This window comes from Phascolarctos cinereus, unplaced genomic scaffold (genome assembly GCF_003287225.1).
Source record: "Phascolarctos cinereus isolate Bilbo 61053 unplaced genomic scaffold, phaCin_HiC Scaffold_5;HRSCAF=322, whole genome shotgun sequence".
NCBI lineage: Eukaryota > Metazoa > Chordata > Mammalia > Diprotodontia > Phascolarctidae > Phascolarctos > Phascolarctos cinereus.
The window spans coordinates 423,030,621-423,047,969 of NW_027555958.1; the positions used below are offsets into that span (position 1 = coordinate 423,030,621).

Below are 17,349 nucleotides of genomic sequence, written 5' to 3' on the forward strand. Positions count from 1 at the left end.
CCTCATGGATCTCTCTCCACTCAATCCATATTCCACATAGCTGCCAAAGTAATTTTCCTAAATGTCTGCCCTTGTTGCTCCCCACCCCTTCCTTTAATAAATTCCAGTGCTCAAAATTACCTCAAGAATCAAATACAAAATACTCTATTTGGTGTTTAAAACCATTTGTAATTTGAATTTTTCCTACTTTTCCAGTCTTCCTATACTTTACTCCTCTCTCTATACTCTACTATATAGCTACACTGGCTTATTTGCTATTCTTTGCATACCATGCTTCCTCTCCCAACTCCATGTCTTTGCTCTGACTGTCCCCTTGTGCCTGGAATTCTCTTCTTCCTCACTTGACTTCCTGAGTTACCTGAATTCCTTCATATCTCAGCTAAAATCTCACTTTCTACAAGGAGCCTTGATTCCCACTTAATTTTAATGCCTTAGCTCTGTTGATCGCTTCCAAGTTATCATGTCCATAGATTGCTTGCATGTCATTGTTTGCATGTTGTCTCCCCCATTAGAATATGAGCTCCTTGAGGGCAGAGGCCATTTTTGATATTCTTTGCAACCCCAGTGCTTAGCTTAGTGCCTGACACATTGTAAGAGTTTAAATGCTTGTTGACTTGACTTGTTGATTTTTGGCTTTCTCCATTCTACCCTTTGGTAAATCAACTCAAGTAAAAATGCACCCATGGAGAGGGGAAGGGAGGGAGCTGTGAAATGGCAATCCTTAAGCTTGTTAATATTATTTCATATACAAGGACAGCATCAAAGAGACAGGAGAGGGAGAAAGAGCAATGAAGAGAGCTGGGATCCTTAGGGAAGGCACATCTGGCATTAGTTTATGGCATCTAAACAAAATGATGGTTCATGGCATCAAAATTTTTATGACTGGATTTAAAAATCCGGGTCCTTTTGGGCCTATCATCCTTTTTTTCTTCATCGAGCTCTTCATCTTCAGCCTTTCGGTGGATGTTTTCACAGAGAACTGCACACATTCCAGTGAGCCAGACTGCGACTGTGCCCCCAAAGAAGATACAGAAACCAATCAGGAACAGGAAGGCATAGTCCTGGCGGTCCAGGTGGGTGAGGCATCTGTATCTGAGTGGGTTCCCTGCCATGGTCAAGGGCCACCCTTCCATCTCAGGAGGATCTTTGCAGGTGGTATTTAAGCCACCTGTGGGAGAAACACAGAGAGAGAGAGAGAGATACTAAGACATACATAGTAAGACTTCAAGTGGTTGTCTCTTCTTTTCCAGCCTGTGGGCCATGGACCTCAGGGAACTCTGGGATATTTGTAATGGTATCCATAGGTATACCAAAAATTGTTATTTTGATTTTTATTTGTCTCCAACAAAATATGCATAATAACTCAATATGTTAGATAAGGAGACATATCTTTTATAGGAGGAATGTACAATTTTTCTCAATATATTTATTGCTTTTTCCAAAAGTTTGTAGTTGCTAGTGCAGATGATAGAATATGGACTCATTTATAAGCATTACTGAATACATCAGAGATTTTATGTATTTACATTTATTTTTCAAGCAACATATATTAATAGTATATCTACTATCATGTAGTTTTTAAACATTTTTGACATTAAAAAAGGTTACTCATATTCCAAGAGATAGAGAACCAGTACTCTAATCAATTTCCTATCTTCAAGCATAGCTGCAGTCAACTGGGTTTATATCTTGTTCTTAAGGACCATCAAAGAAAGAGGTTCCATATAGGGTCAGAGAAACTGGGCAACCTATGTCATAGATGCTACTGAGTGCCACCTGAGGTTGTCCATAGGTTAACACTAAACTTGTAATCAGAAGATCTTGCCTGAGTCCTTGATTGGCCACCATAAACATGTGCTACCATGGACAGGTCATTACTTCTTCAAGTAAGTTTCCTCATCTGTAACCTAGAGGTGAATAAAACTTCCACCTTTTACTGTGAGTGATTATTGTGAGGAAATGGTTTGTTAGCTACAAAGCATCATATAATGTGAGTTATTACTATTTATATTATCCTTCTTTTCTCCTCCATTTTTGTTGCTTTCATTTTCTGACACTCTTTTCCTTTTCTTCTCTTCCTCTAACTTTGTTTTACCCTAACAGTGACACCAAGTGGCTTCCATGGGAAATGCTTAGCTCAGTTGCTCCTCATAGAATAATACTAATACTAATACTAATACTAATACTAATACTAATACTAATACTAAACTAATACTAATACCAATATTAATACTAATTAGCATTTATATAGCACTTCAGGGTTGTCATAATACTTCAAATATTATCTTATTTGATCTTCACAACAGCCCTAGGAGGTAGGTGCTATTATTATCTTCATTTTATAGATGAGGAAACTTATACAAGGCGATACAAGTAGCAAGTGTCTGAGGCTAGATTTGAACTCAAGTTGTCTTTATTCCAGGTTCAGCAATCTATCTATTGTACTACCTAGTTGCCTTTCATAGACTTTAGGGAGCCTATGGTGGGGAACCTATGGTCTCAAGGCTAGATGTGGCCCTCTAAGTCCTCAAGTGCAACCTTTTTACTGAATCCAAACTTCGCAGAACAAATCCCCACAAAAGGATTTGTTTGGTAAAACTTGGCCTCAGTCAGAAGGCCTCACCCAAGGACCTAGAAGGCCACATGTGGCCTCAAGGCTACAGGTTCCTCACCCCTGCTGGACCAAGGGTTCTTAACTTTTTCTTTTGGAACCCTTGGCAGTCTGGTGAAGCTTATGGACCCCTTCTCAGGAAGATGTTTTAAAATTAATAAAATATGTAGGATTACAAAGAAATTATATAATATATATATATATATATATATATAATTATATTAACATACAGTTATCAAAATATTATGAAAATAAATTAATGGACCCCAGGCTAAGACACCATGCTCTAGTCCAGCCCTCTTATTTGGCAGATGGGTAAACTAAGATTCAGAGAGTTAAAATAATTTTCCCCAAATGATTTTCCCCCTAGTTGAAAGTAGGGCTAGATCTAGAATCCAGAGTGCCTAAATCAAGGCCTACTAGACTGTGAATTCCCAGCCCCTTTCCTAGTGGGTGAATATCCCTAGGGGAAGTAACATTTTCCCTCTCCCCATGCCTCCTGTGACATGAATTTAGAATAAAGATTGAGCATAACTTTAAAGGGGAAAAAGAAGTTGCAGAAGTGCAAGATATAGCCTTAGAATAGGATTGAATGTTGAAAGAACCCTTAGAGATCATCTAGGCCAATGCCCTCATTTTACAAATGAGAAAATTTAGGTCTATGGAGGTTGAATGACTTGCCTAAGGTCACATAGGTCCTAAGATGGCAAATTCAAAATTCAAACCTAGGTACTCTATCTTGAAATCTAGTGTGCTTCTTATTATATCATGCTACCTCTTTAGGGAGGTATCATTCTACCCCAATCTATGGTGAAAGATAGGAAGGCTGAATCTATACATTCCACAATCACCATTTCCCCCTTCAGAATCTTCACTTGGTAGTTAATAGTCTTTTAACCTTGAATCCCTTTCTTCCTTCTGCTAACACAACTCACCCTCTTCAAACTCCATTGCTGAATTCATCTCCTCCCCTCATTTTCTTTGCCCTTGCTTGGTGCTAACGAATGCTTCTGGAGGATCTCACACAACTGTACTGACTGAGACCACTGCAAATTGGTATTATTTAATCTCAGCTGGGCCCTTCATAGCTGCACATTACTTCTCTTACTCTTCCCTGATTGACTACCACACTCCCCACAGTGTCTGTTCTAAACCTCTTTTCTCTTCAAACCACTTATATCACATCTCTTTTCCCTCCTAAGTAGAGTTCCTCATTTCATACTTTACTGAAAAAAAAAATAAGGTCACCTTTTTTTGAGCTTCTTTTTCTAATTCTATACCTCACATTCTCTCAATTCCCAACCCTCCTCTTCTCAGCTTCCCATTCTTTCCTTTGCCTTAGGCTTGGAGAAACAGATCATACTTCTTGCTAGGCTATTTTCTTTGCTAGTGCCTTTGGACCAGTTCCCTCCTTTGTCCTCTAGGAACTTGCCCCTTCAATTATTCTCCTTCTTTCCCTAATGTTCTTTCTTTATTGTGGTACAGTGGGTAGGCTGCTGGATTTAGAGCAAGAGAGATCCTGGTTCTGCCAGTCACTACCCACATGATCTAGGATAATTTGCTTAGCATCTCTGGGTCTTAGTTTTCTTATGTATAAAATGAGGGGCTTGGAATGAAATGGTCTTAGGTTCTTTCCAACTCCCAACCTATGTTTTTATGTCTCCCTTGCCCACTGGCTCCTTTTATTCTGTTTTCAAATATGCCCAAGTATCCCCATGTCATTAAAAAACAAAAAAAAAACAAAACAAAACCCTTTACTTGACCCTCCCAGGCCCTCCCTGCCTCTCTCCTCTCTGCCAGATTACTTAGAAAAAAGTGATTGTCACCATTTTTTCATCTCCCACTTAATTCTCAAGCCCTTGAATTTTGGCTTCCAATCCCATTACCCAACCAAAATTGTCATCTTCAAGGTCACCAATGATCTCTTTATTTCTAAACCTGAGGGCCTTTCCCAAGTGCTCATCCAATGACAATTCTGTACAAGTCCTTACTGCTCTATTCTGGTTCTTCTCCTTCCTCTTTGGTTGTTCTTTCTCAGTCTTCATTGCAGGGTCATTATCCCATGTCCTGTATGCTTTATATGGATGTACCTCAGGGTTCTGTCCTTGGCCCTCTTCTCTTCCTATATCTTCTCTCTTGCTAATCTTACCTGCTTCCATCTGATAGCTTCTCAGCTATCATCTCTCTGCAGATGACTCTCAGTCTACACATTGAGCTTCATATTTCTTCTGAGCTCCTATCTATCTATCTATCTATCTATCTATCTATCTATCTATTATCTATCTATCATTTCTTAAGTGCATGCTATGTATCAGGCATTGTTTTTCTACCTTCTGCCTCTAAGCACTAAGGATACAAAAAGAAGCAAATTACAATCCTTACTCTCAAGAAGCTCACAATCTAACGGTCCAGTCCTATACCACCAACTACTTTCTAGATATTTTCATATCCTATCAATCTCAATCCAAACAAGCTCAACACATCTGAACCAGAACTCATTATATTTCCCTATAAACCCATCCTTTCTCCTAATTTCCTTATTTCTTTGAAGGATGTCATCATCCTTCCAGTTACCCAAATTCATAACCTTAGAGTCATCTTCAACTCTTCCTGCTTCCCCCATCCTGCATCCACTCAATTGCCAAATGTTATTGATTCTGCCTGCAAGACATCTCTTGCTTCCATTCCTCTCTCTCTCCACAACCACAATGACCTCCTAACCAGTCTCCTTAGATCCAGTCTCTACTCTTTATTTTTTATTTTTTAAATTTTATGAATTTATTTTGATTTATCAACAATCACTTCCATATGCTTTTGAGTTGAAAATTTTTCTCCTCCTTCCTCCCCACCCTCCCAGGTGCACAATCTGATATAGGCTTTACATTTACATACCCATTAAACATATTTTCACATTAGTGAAGTTGTAAGTAAAAATTAAAACCAATAGGAGGAACCATCAGAAAGATGAAACAAAACTCAACAGAAGGTAAAAATAAGTGATAGTGATTCGACTTCCATAGTTCTTTCTTTGGATTTTCCATCCCGAGGCTTCTGGAGATGTCTTAGATCCTTGTAATGCCGAGAAGGGTTCAGTTTAACAATCTTAGTCATTGCATAACGTGGCTGTTATTGTGTACAAAGTCCTCTTGGTTCTGCTCACTTCACTCAGCATCAGACCATATAAGTATTTCCAGGTTTTTCTGAAGTCAGCCTGTTCATCATTTCTTATAGCTTCTTATAGCACAATAGTATTCCATTACATTCATATACCACAACTTGCTCAGCCATTCCCCAATTGATGGGCATCCTCTCAATTTCCAATTCTTTGCCACCACAAAAAAGCTGCTATGAATATTTTTGTACATGTGGGTCCTTTTCCCATTTGTTTGATCTCTTTGGGATATAGCCCTAGAAGTGCTATTGCTGGATCAAAGGGTATGCACATTTTTGTAGCCCTTTGGGCATAGTTCCAAATTGTTCTCCAAAATGGTTGGATCATTTCACAACTCCACCAACAATGTATTAGTGTTCCAATTTTCCCACATCTTCTCCAACATTTATCATTTTCCTGTTTTGTCATGTTGGCCAATCTGATAGGTGTGATGTGGTACCTCAGAGTTGTTTTGATTTGCATTTCTCTAATCAATAATTTTAGAGCATTTTTTCATATGACTATAGATGGCTTTAATTTCTTCATCTGAGAACTGTCTGTTCATATCCTTTGACCATTTATCAATTGGGGAATGGCTTGTGTTCTTATAAATTTGTCTTAATTCTCTATATATTTTAGAAATGAGGCCTTTATCAGAGAGACTGGTTGTAAAAATTCTTTCCCAATTTTCTACCTTCCTTCTAATCTTAGTTGCATTGGCTTTGTTTGTGCAAAAACTTTTCAATTTAATGTAATCAAAATTATCCATTTTGCTTTTCATAATGTTCTCTATCTCCTGTTTGGTCATGAATTCTTCTGTTCTCCATAGATCTGATAGGTAAACTATTCCTTGTTCTCCCAGTTTACTTATGGTATCAGCCTTTATATCTAAGTCATGAACCCATTTTGACTTTATTTTGGTATATGGTGTGAGATTTGGGTCTATGCCTAGTTTCTGCCATACTCTTTTCCAGTTTTCCCAGCAGTTTTTTTCAAAGAGTGGGTTCTTATCCCAGAAGCTGGGGTCTTTGGGTTTATCAAATAATAGATTACTATAGTCATTGACTACTGTGTCTTGCATATTTAATCTATTCCACTGATCCACCTCCCTATTTCTTAGCCAGTACCAAGCAGTTTTGATGATTGCTGCTTTATAATACAATTTAAGATCTGGAATTGCTAGGCCACCTTCCCCTGCATTTCTTTTCATTAGTTCCTTTGATATTCTGGACCTTTTGTTTTTCCAAATGAATCTTGTTATTATTTTTTCTAACTCTATAAAATAATTTTTGGTAGTTTGATTGGTATGGCACTGAATAAGTAAATTAGCTTAGGTAGGATTGTCATTTTTATTATATTAGCTCGGCCTACCCATGAGCAACTGATGTTTTTCCAATTATTTAGATCTGATTTTATTTGTGTGAAAAGTGTTTTGTAATTGTGTTCATAGAGTTCCTGGGTTTGTTTCGGGAGGTAGACTCCTAAATATTTTATAATGTCTACAGTAAGTTTAAATGGGATTTCTCTTTCTATCTCTTGCTGTTGGGCTTTGTTGGTAATATATAGAAATGCTGATGATTTATGTGGGTTTATTTTATAGCCTGCAACTTTGCTAAAGTTGTTTATTATTTCAAGTAGTTTTTTACTTGATTCTCTAGGATTCTCTAAGTATATCATCATGTCATCTGCAAAGAGTGATAGCTTTGTTTCTTCTTTGCCTATTCTAATGCCTTCAATTTCTTTTTCTTCTCTTATTGCTAAAGCTAAGTTTCCAGTACAATATTGAATAACAGTGGTGATAATGGACATCCTTGTTTCACCCCCGATCTTATTGGAAATGCTTCTAGCCTGTCCCCATTACATATAATGCTTGCTGAAGGTTTTAGATAATGCTATTTATTATTTTAAGGAAGACTCCATTTATACCTATGCTTTCTAGTGTTTTTAATAGGAATGGGTGTTGTATTTTATCAAAAGCTTTTTCTGCATCTATTGAGATGATCATGTGGTTTCTGTTGGTTTTGTTGTTGATATGCTCAAAGATGCTGATAGTTTTCCTAATATTGAACCAACCCTGTGTTCCTACCTGGTAAAAATCCTACCTGGTCATAGTGTATATATTCTTGTGATAAGTTGCTGCAATCTACTTGCTAGTATTTTGTTTAAAATTTTTGCATCTATATTCATTAGAGAAATTGGTCTATAATTTTCTTTCTCTATTTTGACTCTTCCTGGTTTAGGTATCAACACCATATTTGTATCATAAAAAGAATTTGGTAAGACTCCTTCTTCACCTATTTTCCCAAATAGTCTATATAGTATTGGAATTAATTGTTCTTTAAATGTTTGATAGAATTCGCATGTAAATCCATCTGGCCCTGGAGATTTTTTCCTAGGGAGTTCATCAATGGCTTGTTCAATTTCTTTTTCTGAGATGGGGTTATTTAAGTATTTTACTTCCTCTTCGTTAATCTGGGCAATTTATATTTTTGTAAATATGTATCCATTTCACTAAGATTGTCAAATTTGTTGGCATATAGTTGGGCAAAATAATTCCTAATTATTGTTTTAATTTCCTCTTCCTTGGTGGTAGCTTCGCCCTTTTCATTCTTGATACTAGTAATTTGGTTTTCTTCTTTCTTTTTTTTAATTAAATTAACCAAAGTTTATCTATTTTATTGGTTTTTTCATAAAACCAGCTCTTAGTTTTATTTATTAGTTCAATAGTTTTCTTAATTTCCACTTTATTAATTTTTCCTTTGGTTTTCCATATTTCTAATTTGGTGTTTAGTTGAGGATTTTTAATTTGTTCTTTTTCTAGTTTTTTTAGTTGTATGCCCAATTCATTAATCTCCTCTTTTTCTATTTTATTTATGTAAGCATTTAGAGATATAAAACTTCCCCTAAGAACTGCTTTGCTGCATCCCATAGGTTTTGGTATGTTGTCTCATTATTGTCATTCTCTTGAATGAAATTATTGATTGTTTCTATGATTTGTTGTTTGACCCAATCATTTTTTAGGATTAGATTATTTAGTTTCCAATTATTTTTTAGTCTATCTTTCCATGGCCCTTTATTACATATAATTTTTATTGCATCATGATCTGAAAAGGATGCATTTAATATTTCTGCCTTTCTGCATTGGATTGTGAGGTTTTTATGCCCTAGTACATGGTCAATTTTTGTGTATGTGCCATGTACTGCAGAAAAAAGTATATTCCTTTCTATCCCCATTCAGTTTTCTCCAGAGGTCTATCATACCTAACTTTTCTAATGTTCTATTCACCTCCTTAACTTCTTTCTTGTTTATTTTGTGGTTAGACTTATCTAGTGCAGAGGGGGAGGTTCAGGTCCCCCACTAGTATAGTTTTGCTGTCTATTTCTTCCTGTAACTCCCTGAACTTCTCCTGTAAGAATTTGGATGCTATACCATTTGGTGCATATATGTTTAGTAATGATATTACTTCATTGTCTATGGTGCCTTTTAGCAGGATGTAGTTTCCTTCCTTATCTCTTTTGATTAGATCTATTTTTGCTTTTGCTTTGTCTGAGATCAGGATTGCTACCCCTGCTTTTTTTACTTCAGCTGAGCATAATATATTCTGCTCCAGCCTTTTACCTTTACCCTGTATGTGTCACTCTTTTTCAAATGTGTTTCCTGTAAACAACATATTGTAGGATTATGGTTTTTAATCCATTCTGCAATCCATTTCCGTTTTATGGGAGAGTTCATCCCATTCACATTCACAGTTATGATTACTATCTGTGTCTTTTTCTCCATCCTTTCCCCCCTTTTATGCTTTTCTTTCTCCTTTTTCCTTTCCCCTTCACTAGTGTTTTGCTTTTGACCACTGCCTCCTTCAGTCCCTCCCCTTTTATTATCCCTTTCCCTTTTCTTCCCCTTTACTCTTACTGCTTCTTCCCTCCCTTCTTTCCCCCTCCCTTTTCTTTCCCCTTTTTCCCCCTACTGCCTATAGGGCAAGTTAGATTTCTATACCTAACTGATTATTATGCCCTTCTTGAGCCAAATCTGATGAGAGTAAGGTTCAAACAATGCTCCCCCCCCTTCTGCTGTAATAGGATTTTGTGTCTTTTCCTGTAATGTAATTTACCCTTGTCTGCCTCCTCCTTTCTCAGTACATTTTCTAAGATCAGATTGATCCACTTATTTGGATCCATTTAACCCACTTGATTAGATTTTTTTTTTATCATTCAAAGTCAACTAATATCCACCCTCTTTATGTATACTCCTTTAACAAGGTGTAATAACAATACAGTTCCTCAAGGGTTGCAAGTCTCATATTCCCTTGTAGGGTTTAAACACCCCCCCTTATTACAACATATTGTATCCTTCTGTCCCATTTACCTTTTTAAGTCCTTCTTGAGTCCTGTACTTGAAGATCAAATTTTTTGTTGAGCTCTGGTCTTTTTATCAGGAAAGTTTGGAAGTCTCCTATTTCATTGAATATCCACCTCCTCCCTTGAAAAATGATGCTCATTTTTGCTGGGTAATTGATCCTTGGCATTCCAAGCTCCTTTGCCTTAGAATATCATGTTCCATGCCCTGGTCTTTTAATGTAGAAGCTGCAAGGTCCTGTGTAATCCTGACTGTGGTTCCATGATATTTAAATTCTTTCTTTCTGGCTGCTTGCAGCACCTTCTCTTTCATCTGGTAATTTTGGAATTTTGCTATTATATTCCTTGGCATTGTCAATTTGGGATCTCTTTCAGGTGGTGATCGGTGGATTCTTTCTATGGTTATTTTCCCTTCTGGTTCTAGGACTTCGGGCAGTTTTCCTTTATGATTTCCTGAAAGATACTGTCCAGGCTCTTTTTCATCATGATTTTCAGGTAGTCCAATAATTTTTAAATTGTCTCTCCTGAATCGATTTTCCAGGTCGGTTGTTTTACTGATGAGGTATTTTACATTTTCATCTATTTTTTCATTTTTTTGTTTCTGTTTGACTGATTCTTGCTCTCTCATAGAGACATTAGTTTCCATTTGTCCAATTCTAGTTTTTAACAGATTGTTTTCTTCTGTTAGTTTTTGTACTTCCTTCTTCAACTGGCCAATTGTGTTTTTAGGACTTGTTTTCTTCATGTACTCTTCTGTTATTTTGTCCTTCCTTCTTCAATTGGCCAATTGTGTTTTTTAGGGACTTGTTTTCTTCAGTGTTTTTTTTCCAATTGGCCAATTGTATTTTTGAAGGACTCTTCTACCTCTCTCATTTGACTATTAAAATCCTTCTTGAGTTCTTCTAAGAAGGCTTTTTGGGCTTCAGACCAGTTCATATTCCCTTTTGTTGTTGCAGATGTGGGTTTGTTGACAATTTTCCTCTTCAGAATTTCTGTCTTGATCTTCACTCTTCTCATAATATGAATCTATGGTATGTTTCTTTTTACTCAGTGTTTCTTTATTCCCCCTTTAAAGAGATTGAGCTCTCCTGCTGGGAACAGAGGTACTGACCCAAGCTTCTTGTGTTGGAGCCTAGGTCTTGTCACTGCTTTTGTGCTGGGCCTTCATGCTAATTGGAGCTGTAGTTTCTGGCAGCTTACCTTTTTTGTCTGGAATCAGCAACTGGAGCTTTCAGGCAATTCTAGGTTGCCTGCTTTTCCTTTCCTTTAGCTTTCTTCCGCTCCTTTTAGATGGGTGCTGCAGGGTACTTATCCACCTGGGGCCCCTCGTAGTTCTGCCTCCCTTATTTTTGCTGAGGCACTGGAGACCCGTTTGCTGGCTGCTGCACTGCTGCTCCCCGTCTTTATTCTAGTTCAGTGTTCTAGGGTTTTTTTTCTGGGGTGATATTTTCTGGATTTTCAGAGGTTGATAGGGGAGAATGAGAGCAACTACCTTTTCACTCCGCCATCTTGGCTCCCAGAAGCGGATCCAGTCTCTACTCTTGATAATCTTTCCTTCACATAACAGCCAAACTGATACTCCCAAAACACAATTCTGACCATATCACTCCTGTTCAAGAAACTCTAGTGGCTTCTTATTACCTCTAGAATAAAATATAGACTCCACTGTATGGCATGCTCTGTTTGGCATGCTCTGTTTGGCTCATGTTTGGCATGTTTGGACTCTGAAGGCCTTCAGAGTCTAGTTCTTCTCTTTTTAGACTAATTACACATTACTACCCCCCAGGTACTCTGGGTTCCAGCCTACCTGACCTACATAATGTTACTTGAATATAGCATCGTATCTCTTGCCTCTCTTCCTTTGCATAGGCTGTCCCCTTTGACTGTAATGTTCTCATCTGAATTACCACCTTTTGGCATTCTCTAGCTCCCATTAAGGATCTCAGTCAGCTCAAGTGTCGCCACTTATAAGAGATCTTTCCTTATTATCTCCTCATTAGAGTTCTCCTCCCCATCCTTTATCCCTAAATCATTATATACTTTGTGTATATACCACTATATATTTATACATACATATATATATGTGCGTGTGTGCTCATGTGTATTCAGGTATATACTGTATATTTATTCATACAAATATGTGTATGTATACTGTATATGTATACATACATACACGTGTGCACGTGTATATGTATAGTATATATACATACATATATATGTATGTATATATATGTATGTATACTGCATACACTGTATATTTATACTACACATGTGTATGTACATATATATATATATATATATATATATATATATATATATACTGTATATTTATACATACATATACAGTTATCTCTTCCACATCATAACTTTCCCAATTGTGGTTTCAGTATATTGTGGGTTGGCATAAAAAAATCAAATGGGAATTTTTGGGGAATTTTGTGGAAGTCGCAGATGACACACAAAGGCCAGCAGATAACACAGAGCCTATGACCAAATACTTAATCCAAATTTTACAATAAGATACTGTAAACATCCCATAAAAGAAGAAGAAAAAATTCAGACTTCTTCTCTGGCATGAAAGGAGAGCCAAAAACTTGTACACGGATTTTCCAGATCATGGTGCCTGGCCCCTAACCCCTGCCATTTGGAAGGGGCAACTGTATATGTGTGTGTGTGTATACACTGTATATTTATACATATATGTGTGTACATATACTGTATATCATACATGCACATATGTGTACATATATACACATATTATACATATTCTGTATATTTATATACACATGTGTATGTATATGCTATACATTTATACATACATATGTATGTATGTATGTGTATGTTTATACATGAGTGTGTATGTGAGTGTGTGTGTGTGTGTGTGTGTGTGTGTATACACACATTATTGTTTAGTCATTTTTTCAGCCATGTCCAAATCTTTATGACCCCATTTGGAGTTTTCTTGGCAACAATACTGGAATTGTTTGCTATTTCTTTCTCCAGCTCATTTTATAGATAAGGAAACTGAGGCAAACAGGGTTGAGTGACTTGCCCAGGGTCACATAGCTAGTAAGTATCTGAGGAAAGATTTGAACTTAGGAAGATGAGTCTTTCTGATGTCAGGCCCGACACTATCCACTGCACTAGCTAGCTGCCCTATATGTATATAGATATGTGTGTGGATACATACATATATGTATTTTTATATTTATCTGTGCACATGTAGCTTTTCCACAGGACACCGTAAGCTCCTTGAGGGCAGAGACTATTTCCTTTTTATCTTTGTATCTCTAGTGCCTGATACATAGTAGGAATAAATGCTTGTTGAATTGAATTAAATAGAGACAACTGCTCCCATTTTTGTCTCCAGCTGCCTTGGAGTCCCAGCTGACCTAACTCCTAAGAGCATGGCCTTTCACATGAGCTCAGGGCCCTGGCTGACTGACCGTCCTAGTTTCTTATACCTTACAGTTGACTTCGCAAACCACATTTGTACTCCCTTGGCACTTTTTTTCCTGGTATCTTATGACTCATAATCTTAGGAAGATGTTGCTTCTGTTTAAGTCTGAAACTTCTTTTGCTGAATTTTTTTTTCTTTTTGGTGAGGCAATTGGGGTTAAGTGACTTGCCCAGGGTCACACGGCTAGTAAGTGTTAAATGTCTGAGGCTGGATTTGAACTCAGTTCCTTCTGACTCCAAGGCCAGAGCTCTATTCGCTGCGCCACTTAGCTGCCCCCTTTTGCTGAATTTTTTGTTAATTTCTCATTGTTCTTTCCTCAGTGTAGACAAGAAAAGGTGTTCATTCTCTCATAATGAGGAATGGGAACTTTGGCTCACATCATTCTCTCCCCCCAAATAATCTGTGAAAATAACCTAAAGACTTCATTAGATGTGATGGTCCTGTTTTCTCTAACAATCATAGAGCTAGAAAAGACCCTTAGAGATCATTTTACTAAAACTTCTTATTTTACAGGTGAGGAAATAGGCCCACAGAGGAAAAATGATAAATGTCCAAGGTCACACAATTAATGATAAGGCTAGGAACTGTCATGCGACTTCCTGACTAGAGTGCCACGCTGATTCTCTCATTGATGAAATAGGTAACTAGAATTACATCAAATAATAAGTTCTGAGTTCTATGGATGGTCATGCTCAAAGAACTGGTCAACTAGTAGCTGATGGACTAGTAATAAGCCTTGCTGTACTAAGACTGGTCCTCAGAAAACAGGCAGTTAGTCATTCTAGGAATATCCCTAAAAACTTTATGTTAAAATTATTATCGTCTCTCAGATACGTGATTCTCATCACTCCTGCTATATGTACATATCCCATAGGCAAGTAAACTTTTCTATTGTGTATGTCTGGATGTGAGACCTCTGTATTTATATGTACTGATTTCAGTAATGATTTAATTTAAATTGGTAAGTGGGCATCTGTGTGTGTGTGTGTATGTGAGTGTGTGTGTGTGTGTGTGTGTGAGAGAGAGAGAGAGAGAGAGAGAGAGAGAGAGAGAGAGAGAGAGAGAGAGAGAGGTCATAGATGTGGGTTGGAAAAATAAGGGGACAATGCAATCCAAGAAAATACTTCATGTGAAATACTGCAGAGAAAGATGGGGAATAAGAAAAGGCAATTAGAGATCATTGGTACCTGTAGAAAGAGCAGTGTCAGTTAAACGATGAAGTTAAAAGCCTGATTGCAGAGGTTTTAGGAGCCAGGGAAGGGAAAAGTAGAGGACCCTAGTATAAATGGATTTCTCAATGATTTTAGCAGAGAAGGGGAAGAGTGCTATAGGACAATAGCTAGTCGGATGGATAGAATCAAATAAGGGTCTTCTGATGCCATCACTCTATTAAAGATGCTCTTTCAGAAGTCACCAGTGATTCCCTCGTTGCTTAATTCAATCCTTTTTTTCCTCAATCCTCATTCTTTTAGATATCTTCACTACTTTAGATACTGTATTAGACATTCCTCGGTACTCCCTTTTCCCTTAACCTCCACGATGTTGTGCTCTCCTGTTCTTCCCCCTGCTACTGCTTTCAATTCTGTTCCCTGACGTATTCCCCAAAGTTCTGGCCTCCATGTTTTTCTTCTTCTCTATGCCTTCACAATTGCATGGTGCCAACTATTACTTTCCCGAGGATGATTCACAAATCTGTCTCCACTTCCAACCTTTGTCTAATCAATTGTGAAGTACCCCTGATTCTTATTCTGACACAACTCTCTAATCTCTACTCATTTTTTTTTAAATCCCCATTGCCACACTCTAGTTCAGGTCCTTGGAGTGCAGAGGACCAAATCTTCCTGATAATCTGGGTCCAAATCTCACTTCTGACACTACATGTGCTTGGCAACTCATTTAACTTCTCTGACTTGGTTTCCTCATCTGTACAAAGGAGATAATAGTAGCTACCCATCTATCTCACAGGGTTGTTGTGAGAAAACTAGATAATGTCCATGAAGTACTTTGTTTGCAAGCAAATGTTTAGAAATGTTGGCTACCATTATTGTCTCTCCTCGAGTATTATGATAGCCCCTTAATTTTTTTTGGAGGGAGACTTGTGATTTAATGGAAAAAAAGAACCCCTGAGTAAAGAAATTCCTGCCAATAAAGAAATTCCTGCTTGTCAATTTATAGCCTAAAAGACCTGCTCAAGTCAATGAGAAGTTAATTGACTTGTTGAGGGTCATACTGCTAGCATGTATCTAAGGTGGGACTTGAACCCCCTCTTCCTGATTCCAGAGGCCAGCTCTAGATCTACTGCCCTCCGATGTTGCTTATCTGGTCACTGTGACTCCAGTTTGTCTTTCCCAATCCACTTGACAGTTCTAGTCAGCATTGCCAGATTAATCTTCTTAATGCCCACTTATGATCACGTTACCTCACTGTTCAAAATCTTCCAATACCCTCCCCGCCATTGCCTCCCAAATAAAGTCCAAACTGAGACTGACATTCAGGGTCTCCGCCAGTTTGGCCTCAACCTACTTTTGCAGCCTTCCTTCACAATACACTCTTTCACATACTCGACATCTCAGTCAAACTGGAATTGCCAGGATTCCCTGAATACTTCCTGAGCTTTCCTGACTCAGTACATAGGATCCTATTGATCCCTCCCTCCCTGCAGCTCAGTCCCAATGCTACCCTCACTATGAAGCTTTCCCTGACCTACCCAGACTTGATTTATCGCTCCTCTGAACTCTCACAGAATTTGTTGTAAACCTTTCATATTCTTCCTTAACTTATTTTATTTCTATCAGTGATTTATCATGATGTATCATCATACTTACTCAATTGTAAACCTTTTAGGGCTGGGACTATTTTATTCCTCTTTATATACCTCTCTCATAATACTTTGCTGGATACTGACTTGGACCTATGATGTCATTAGTATGGTAACTTAGTATAAGAAAACTCCCTCTATTAGTGAAGACTGATACTTTCCCTACCATTTATAGTCTCTGAGAGTTGTGCCCTGAGGTATAGGAACACATTCATTTTTATATAATTTCTCTGATCTATGGTTCCCATCACCCCTGCTCTGTCTCACTGGCAAGCAAACTTGTCTATTGTATATGCCTGGCTGTGAATTCACTGCACTTATATATGCTGATGATTTTGGCCAAGAGATTAGGTGACCTGATCAAGGTCACAAAGCCAGTGTATCAGGGTTCAGATGAATACAGGTCTTGATTATGAAGCTGTATCTCTGTGAACCTCTGTGAACATTGCTTTATTATGTATGTGTTTTGCGTAGAGGAGGGGGTCAATGCTTGTTGGATTGAACTGAATTTTATTGACAGAAAATGGATATGACTACAAACCTAGGGGTTATACCAAGCCATGATCATCACAATAATAATAATTAACATTTACACAACACTTTGATTTGCAAAGCATTTTATACATGTAGAGTGTCATAAAAGTCTTGATGCAGTTTTAAGCTTTAATGGCTTGAAACCTGCATCATCTCATTTGTCACACAATATTCCTAGCACTTTACATATTCAAGGTGTACGAGAAGTCTTGGTGCAGTTTTAAGCTATTATAAAACTGCACCAAGGCTCCTGGGACATCTTGTATCATCTCATTGTTTATACAAGATTCTTAGCCCAGTTGAAAATAACTTACATCTAATTTCATTAGCATTGACCAGCAATACTGATAATGAATAGCATGGCTATTATAGGATTTTGAGTTGGGAAGAACTTTAATAATCATTCTGTCCAATCATCT

The 17,349-nt window shown here is 37.6% G+C and overlaps 1 protein-coding gene across 1 annotated transcript in view; it reads right to left on the reverse strand.

The window, feature by feature from the left end:
• Positions 1-842: 842 nt before the first annotated feature.
• LRRC52 (leucine rich repeat containing 52) overlaps positions 843-17,349 on the reverse strand; it is a 54,802-nt gene continuing 38,295 nt past the window's right edge. Inside the window, exon 2 of the mRNA XM_020979007.1 lies at positions 843-1,168. Within this exon, the coding sequence (XP_020834666.1) occupies positions 843-1,168 (326 nt within the window). The remainder of the gene's footprint in view (positions 1,169-17,349) is intronic.